General features: G+C 40.3%; 1 protein-coding gene across 1 annotated transcript; it reads right to left on the bottom strand.

The window, feature by feature from the left end:
- Positions 1-401: 401 nt before the first annotated feature.
- On the bottom strand, positions 402-1,387 carry BT62DRAFT_921854 (uncharacterized protein; the record flags this gene model as incomplete). The annotated part of the gene is made up of 3 exons (XM_043184351.1): positions 402-462; positions 514-607; positions 1,063-1,387. 3 exons carry the CDS (start codon positions 1,385-1,387, stop codon positions 402-404), a joined length of 480 nt encoding a protein of 159 aa, XP_043037200.1.
- Between the last annotated feature and the right edge of the window lie 7,423 nt (positions 1,388-8,810).

The following is an 8,810-nucleotide window of genomic DNA, read 5'->3' as shown; positions in this document are numbered from 1 at the left end:
CCATGAACTTGTCAATGATCATCTGTTTGAGCACTATACTATGAACAGCTGAGGTTGCAAACATGTATTGGGAGGATGTTGTTTGGATAGATAGTGCCATGTAAATGGCTTGGCTGGGTGCTATGCTCAGCATCCATGGCATCAGTTGGATGTTGAATCTGGACTTGTATGTCAGTAGCAGCACTAGTTGATGTCTTAAATATTTTTTATTGTAAATAAAAATGGATTGCTTGGTGGCCACATATTGAATGATATCTGCACACTTGACTCTGTCAGTGGCAGTGTACCTTAGTCCTATGGACAACACCAACCAGGCATAGATGTCTGGGTCAGCCAGACTGCTGCTGCTGGATGCTAGGTTCAGTGTTGTCTAGTCTGAGGCAAGGAGAAGGCTGTTGCCCTCATTGCTGCTCTTCAAGGGTTTCATTCCTTGCTGCTTCTGCTGCCACTGCTTTGCAATATCTGCAGAAGTTTCAGTAAAAGCAGGGTCAGAGAAAGAGAAATATGATGCACCTATTCAGAACCTGTTTGAGGTCTCTGATGAGGTCAATTCCTTCCTTGTTGCCTCCAAGGTTTCCACAAATACTTGGTAAGTCTCTGTCCTGACCTGAAATGTCATCAGTGTCAGTAATGGAATTAGTCCCATATGATAACAGGTAGTCATCATTGAGGTCAAGCAATGCTTTTTAGTGGATGTCATCCATATGGATAATGCCCTCAGAGGATACTGCCTATGAGTCAGGCTCAGATAGAGCAGAGGTGCTGGATTCTCAGAAGGGAGTAGGAGAATCAACAAGGGTATAGTCAATGGTGGAGGTTCCAGGGCTCTCTGAGCCCCTTCTCCAGTCTGTCCTTTCTTAGGCTCAGAGGTACCATCTGAAGAGAGCATTCTCTCTAGCTGCCTGCTCTTAGATGTATTCAGTGAGAGAATCAGTACATCAAACTTCATCCTCTGGGGGGAGAACCAGATTGATGAGGTCAGTCAGTTGTACTATGCTTGGTGGGCCTTGTATGCTTCTTGCTCTATAAGCCTCATGGCATCTTTGACATTGCTCCACTCACTCAGCCTCTTAGGCTGCCTGCTGCTAGAATTTTCACTCCTTGCTACTATTATTTCTGAAGTAGAAGTCATCTGTTCTGATGACTTCCATTCAATTTCTTTTGCTGTTGATACTCTGATTTCTGACATATAACTCAGCAGGGAAACTCTCCTCACTGCTTGTAGATATTGCATATAAGGATCTGTGGTTGCTGTGTAATAGAGAATCTCTAGTCCCTTGAACCACTCCAGGGGCATCAAGAGAGTCTTTGGCATGGCATCCAATGCCAGGCTCAGAGGGTGCAGTTGAGGGGCTGGCTCTTGTAGTATGAATGCAGCTGGAGACATCTATATGCTCAACTCATGGGATTGGCATGTTGGATCACTGCCTTTAAAACCCTATAGCCCAAGAGTTGCTATCATTTCAGATGATTGCCATTGGAGATCAGAGTGGGTATCAATATTCTTCTTTTTTCTGAGGGCACTGTAAAGGTACATTCCCAGGCTCAGTTTCAGGTATGGTTCCTTCTGTGGGCTGGAAGGACTGTCAGGCAGAGGGAGGGATGTTGTGGAGGGGGAGGTCAGGGGTGACATTTCACAGAATCTGTCAGATATGTTGAAATTGTTGATAATGATAGATAGCCCAGACAATGATTGATTGATGTCCACAGTACAGCTGTATGATCACCAATAATTCTAACAATATTCCAATGATGGAAGCAAGGAGTTTGAAGAACTCATAGTCAAAGTTTGAGTCTGATGGGTTGATGGTAGGAGGCATTCAGTTTCTCAGCACAATAGGGCTTTAGATTGGCTTGAGATAAAATAGTGAAGAATAAAACTTTAGCTCAATGCTGAGGATACTACAGCAAGAGCTATGCTATTTATATACTAGTCATTGTCCATTTTATAGATATAACTACCTAATTGTGCATCCTGGCATTATAGAGCATTTTGTCCAGTATTGTTAAACTACCTACAAAAGAGTATTGTCTGTCATCAAGCAATTGCTATCATGTTAAAGGACAATGACCAACTAGGCATTGTTGTGATGACTAAGCCTGTCCCATGGTTTTAAGCACTAGTCTAAGCACTCTGACTAAGCTGAGATAGAGGTTAATTCCTTAAATAAAAGATAAAAATGAGAAAAAATCATAACAATATGTGATAAATAAATGCTGTATCAAGTTCATACAGTCACACTCAAGTTCACTCAATATTTGTATGATGTTATATCTCAAGACCAATGCAAATTGACTTGAGATAGAATAGTGAAGAATAAACTTTAGCTCAAAGCTTAGATTATACAGCAAGAGCTACACTACTTATATACTATCCATATTGTGATTAAATATATACCTACTAATTGTGCATTTCTGTGTTATATTATCTGTTGTCCTTGAGTATTGTTTGTTGTTGAAGAGCATTATTATTGTTGAAGGACAATAGCCAACTTGGCCTATTATGTGACTAAGTGCATTCTATGGTCCTAAGCACTAGTCTAAACACTCTGACTAAGCATGAATAGAGGCTAAAACAAGAAAGAAAGGTGAAAAATTATAATACCATTATGCATCTTTAGCATCTCCAATAGCATCAAAAGAGCTGAAGTTGCTATGAAGCTCATCTAAGAAGGCTATATAGGAGAATTGCCAAGTCAGCAGATTCCACAGATTGAGATTAAGGATGTCTGGCTCAAACCAGTCAAGCATAGTGCTGGTCAGAAAGGAGATAGCACAGTTGATCTTATTAGCTTCTATTGTGAATGTGGTAGGTCTGTCATTGAAGTTCAACTGAAGAGAGACAATAAAAATCTTTAGTTTGCAAGAGTTGAAGCTGTCAAAGGGTTCTGATTCTTTGACTTTAGTGTGGATAGTGGCTGGCTTTAGGTTATTGAGAAAAGTGGAGACTCCTCATAACAGATTTATGAATTCTAGAAACATGTCTTGCTGGTTTGGGTTGTTGCTTTCTGTAAGGCTATTAGAGCCACTAGAATTATTAAGACCATCTGATCCTTCTGAAAAAGGGTTTGATAGGTTACTATCTAGTTTCTGTTGGATGAGAGTATGAGTAGAGGTGTCCTTATATCTGCTCTCTGAGTCTGGACTGTCTGAATTCCTATGCATGTTATCCAGAGATAAGGAGTCTGTTAGACTCAAGCATCACATGAGCAGAAACATGTGATAAACAGAAGTCTCTTTGCACTTTGGGAGATTGACTGAGTTCACTGATGCATATTCTGATCAGTGTGTCACAAGACCTTTGGATCAGCTTAAGTATAGAATGGTATAAAGATAAACTTTAGCTCAAAGCTGGGGATTACCAGCAAGAGCAAGCCTTCTAAATACTATACAGATTGGTGCTAATTATACTGCTATCTATTATGTGTTGTCATATCCTTTATGCCCATTGTTCTTAAACATTGATACTGTACATAAAAGACTGATTGTGTATCATTGAGCAATACTGTTGTGTCAAAAGACAATAACCAACTTGGCCTAGTTGTAATGACTAAGCTTTGTCTCACAGTCTTAAGCACTTGCTAGATGCCCTGACTAAGTATAAATAGGGGTTAATTATAGAAAAGATGGAAAAATCATAATATTACCCCCTTCTTAAGACCACCATCTCAATGGCTCAATTTAGGGGTTAATTTATGCATTGTTTATAGTCATAAATGACCTCTGCCATGTTTATATACTTTTCATTGATCCACTGATTTGATTTCAGCTCATAACCTTTTCAGCTGACAAGGTAGTCCACTGTTGTGATCATTCTCTCACCCTATGCCTTGACTTTTTGGAGTTTATGATTTAATATCTGATCTATTTCATAATATTCTTTATTATTGATCAGGTCAGGCAGTGGAGGTGGAGGTTTATCTTGGTTGGGAAATGATAGTGTGATGCATGGCATTAATAGTGTTTTATTGAAGACATCATGAATTTTCCAAGTAGATGGTAGCCATAGCTTGTAGGTGGAGTTGCCAGTCTTGGCTAGAATAGAGAATGGCCTTGTTTGCTTGTCAGTGAGTTTTCATTTGGGATGTGGGAAGTGAAGGTTGGTCATATCCAACCACATCTTATCATTTATGGAATATGCATATACAAGGTGACAATGTTGGTCATACTGTTTTTTTATTGTTATGGCAGCCTTTTCAAGGGCTATCTGGGTTTCTTCCTGGATCTTCACTATTGTGGTGATGAAGTCTATGGAAGCAGGTGTGGTTGTTTGTTGTCACTTGGTTTTAGTTATATTAGGATGTCAGCCATAGTTGATAAAGAAAGAAGTCTTGCCAGTGGCCAAGTGGAATTGATTGTTGTGCTGAAAGGTGGTGAGCACCAACCACTTGGTTCAGTTATCCTGTTAATAATTGATGAAGAGATAGAGGTATTTTTCCATCTTCTGGTTTGCTCATTCTGTCTGTTCATCTGTTTGAGGGTGATAGATGGTAATGCATTCTGCATGATGTTTAGGAGGTGATATAGATCATCCAGGAACTTGGAGATGAACTGGGAACCCCTGTCAGATATGATAACTTGAGGCATCCCATATTTGGCATACATCTCATCACAAAGGATTTTTTGCCCATCCTTCTGATGTGAGTTCAGTGGAGCATGCAATCAGAATGATCATTTTGGAGAAGCAATCCACTATAATGAGGATGGCATCATAGCCATTGCATTCTGGTAGCTCTGTTACTATATCCACTGAGATGTGAGTCCAGAGTGCCTGAGGCACTTTATTGGGATGTAGGAGTGTGGCATAAGCTTGCATTGATGACTTTCCCCACTGACAGATTTCACAGACTTTGACATATCACTTGATGTCCTGCCCTAACTTTGACCACCAGTATTCCTGTAATACCAATTCTTTGGTTTTAGTGATTCCAGGATGTCCCATAGTTATGTGATCCTGATGTATAGTGATGACTTTACCTTGTAGTGCTTGATTCTGGGGGATATAAATCCTTCCATCATACTGGATCATATCATCTTCTTTGGTTATTCCTCATTTGTGATTTAGAGAAGGGGCTATATGTTGGTCTTATTTCTAGATGTCTCAGATGGCACTTTTAATTTGCTCATGGATTTCTTCTTCAGCAGGCATGATCATTGCTTGAAAATGCTCAGGTCAGATTAATACCACTCTCTTATTGTCATGTTCCCTTTGTGGTCAGCTCTTCAGCTGAGTAAGTCTGCTTTTCTGTTTGCCATCCCTGCTTTATAGTGCAGGGTGTATTGGTATTAGCTTAGTTCTGTGACTCATCATGCCTGCCAGCAGTTTAGTTTTTGCAGTTGTTGAAAATATCATAGATTTTGATGATTGGTCCAGATTTTGACTATCTGGTTGGCACCAATCAGGTAGTGTCTCCATTCCTCAAGGGTCAGCATGATAGCCAGCAGCTCCTTATTGTAAATCTCATAGTTCTGTTTGGTGACTGAAAGGGCTTTCAAGAGAAAGGCAACAGGTTGCTATTTCCTATCCTGTTTCTGAGAAAGTATGGCTCCAATGGCTCCTTCACTGGAGTCAGCCTCAATCTGGAATTTCTCTTTCTGAGTGGGAATTGTGAGTACTACATCTTCTGCCACCCACTATTTAAGGTCATTAAACATGGACTGTTGGGATGCACTCTAAGTTCAGGGGGCATTTCCTGTGAGCTGCATCATAGGATGGACTATCTTGCTGTAGTCCTGCACAAATCATCAGTAGAAGTTTGTGAAACCCAAGAAGGACTGGAGCTCCTTCTTCTTTGTGAGCTTGGGCTATTCAGTGACCTTGGCTACTTTAATGGGGTTCATTCATATGCTTCCTTGGCTGATAATTACCCTGAGATATTTGGTTTTGAGTACTTCAAACTCACATTTTTCTGCTTTGAGGAATAATTTGTATTTCCTTATTAATGCCAGTACTTGGCATACCAGCTTCCTGTGCTTCTCCTCTGTTCTTGACATAATTAGGATGTCATCCAGGTAGATTGTTATCTTCCCAGTGGCAATGAGGTCTTTAAAAATGTCATTCATCATCCACTGGAAGGTTGCAGGTGAATTTGTAAGCCTGAAGAATATGACTATCAGTTCAAATAATCCATGGTTGATTCAGAAGGCTGCTTTTCACTTGTCACCCTCTTTAATCCATACATTGTTGTACCCCTACCACATGTCCAGCTTGGTATAATATTTCACATCCTTAAGCTTATCCATTAGTTCTGAGATCAAAGAGAGGGGGTTGTGGTTTTTGATTGTCATTTCATTGAGCTTTCAGTAGTCTTGAACTGGTTAGAGCTTTTTATTCTTCTTTTTGATGAAGAAGAATGAGAACATCATGGGGGATTTTGAGGGTCATATCCTTCTGCTTGACAGATTCTCATTGAGGAATTTGTCAAGTTTCTGCTGCTTGTTATGCCTGAGTGGATAGGTTTTGCAGTCAAGGTTGGCATTGGTGTTGGAGATCAATTTGATAGCATGATCCCATAGCTTTGGTTCCAGGAGTTCATCAAAGCTCTCTTTCTCAAAGAGATCTGTAAAATCCCATGTCTATTCCAGTATCATTTCTTTGAATGTCTTTTCTTCCTTCTGCTCATAGGCCTTGGCTGCCAGATTGTTGGCATAGTGTATTGCTCTGATATGTATCTCATGCTGTATATTGATGGTGAGAATAGTTTCTTTATCTTCTATCTCCTTATCCCAATGGTCTTCAGGATCCTCATTAGGTAGTTCAAATGGTATTTTTTGACACTTGTATCAGATGAATATTATTTTCCTGGTTTTCCAGTTGATCAGAGGATTGTGCCTGATCAGCCAGTCATAGTCAAGAAAAAACTTCTTTTGTCCCAAGATCTGTGATAGCTAGATCAAGCCTTTCAGAATAGTCCCCAATCATAAAGTGGAGTTCAATGAACTCAGTGATCAAGCTGGCTTGATTTTTGGTGCTGTTGGCATTATAAACTGATATGAGAGCAGCTGTGGCTCATGTTGAAAGATGATGCTTGTTGATGAAAGTGCAGCTAATTGAGCTGCCAGTACAGCCACTGTCCATAGTGTTTGAGGATAGACTTGTCATCCTCAAACATGATGTTAATACTAGAGGTTTGCTGGGGAGAGAGATATTTGAGGGCCTTGGGGCTGGTGGGATGGAAGTCTACTTACTTTGAGGGTGGGATTCCATTGTCCCCTGCCCTTCTTGCTTCATTGGCAGTGAGAACCTCATGGGGTTCATCTGCCTATGGATCTTCTTTATGGTTGGTACTAGGCTCCCAGAATACAGGAGTTGAGAGTGAGAGCTGCAAATAGAGCCTGTACCAGTCTGGAGATCCAGCCTAGAGATGCTCCCTTTTGATCTGTTGTTGTTCTTCTCTGGTTTGGATGTCATAGGCTGTAGCATTGTGGGCTCACTGCTCTTCCTCTATGATTTGCCACTTGAGGCTACTAAGGGCTCTGCAGTGCTCTGGTGGGATCTGCTGTTGTTATTGTTCTTCTTGGTGGACTGCTGCATTATAATCAAAGGGGACATTAAGGTCTCATGAGAGGAATAGGCAGTGGATGACTTCATCTTGTTCCTTCTGACCTTGCTGCTTGTTGTTGAGCTGGTCAGAGAGCATCCACCTCATCCTGGTGCTGGTTCCTGCAGAGAGATAGACCAAAGTGGTCCTGGTCAAGAGGAATATTGTTTTCCCTCTTCTTCTTGACCATCCTTCTGATGCATTTCACTAGGCCTGGCTTCCTATATGAGGCTGGTCAGAGGCTGGTAAGTCATTCTTCTAGAGTCTGAGATGTTATATAAAGAGAGATCTGGAGTTACATTTCATAGAATGTGATAGATATGCTGAAATTCTTGATAATGTTGGATAGTCCAGACAGTAATTGAGTGATGTCCCTGGCACAGCTGGATGATCACAAGTAAGTATAAGAGTGTTCTGATGATGGAAGCTAGGAGTTCAAAGAACTCTTGATCAAAGTTTGAGTTGGTTGGGTTTAAGGTGGGCATTCAGTTTCTCAGCACAATCAGGCTTGAGAAAGAGAAGCTAGAAGCTTTGAGCTAATTGTTAGATCCAAGCATCATGTGAGCAGAAACATGTGATAAACAGAAGTCTCCTCACACTTTAGGAGATTGACTGAGTTCACTAATGTATATTCTGATCAGTGTGTCAGAAGACCTTCAGATTGGCTTAAGTATAGAATGATATAAAGATAAACTTTAACTCAAAGCTGGAGATTATCAGCAAGAGCAAGCCTCTTAAATACTATACAGGTTGATGCTAATTATACTGCTACCTATTGTGTGTTGTCATGTCTTTTGTACTCATTGTCCTTAAGCATTGATACTATATATAAAAGACTAATTGTGCATCATCAGGCAATGCTGTTGCATCAAAAGACAATGACCAACTTGGTCTAGTTATGATGACTAAGCTTTGTTCCACAGTTTTAAGCACTTGCTAGATGCCCTGACTAAGTATAAATAGAGGTTAATTATAGAAAAGATGAAAAAATCATAACAGAGTCTATCAGAGAGTTACTTCAGATACTATATATTATGCTGGCCTATTGGACTCTGTTGGTTGGAATGCTGGTGGCATCAAAATGGTTAAGAAAATCATCATAATTTGGTTAGTGAGCAGTGAAGCTAGAGTGAGTGTAGATTTTTCTATGAGAGAGTTATCCTCCACTGGAGGCCAATCTGAAGAGCTCTGATTGTTCTTTTGAGGCAGAGGCCAGAATGTCTTTCATGGAGAATACAGTTGACTATCTCACAATGCATAATATCAAAA

Source organism: Guyanagaster necrorhizus (genome assembly GCF_019112545.1).
Source record: "Guyanagaster necrorhizus MCA 3950 unplaced genomic scaffold BT62scaffold_22, whole genome shotgun sequence".
NCBI lineage: Eukaryota > Fungi > Basidiomycota > Agaricomycetes > Agaricales > Physalacriaceae > Guyanagaster > Guyanagaster necrorhizus.
This window is presented reverse-complemented; position numbering and strand designations above follow the sequence as displayed.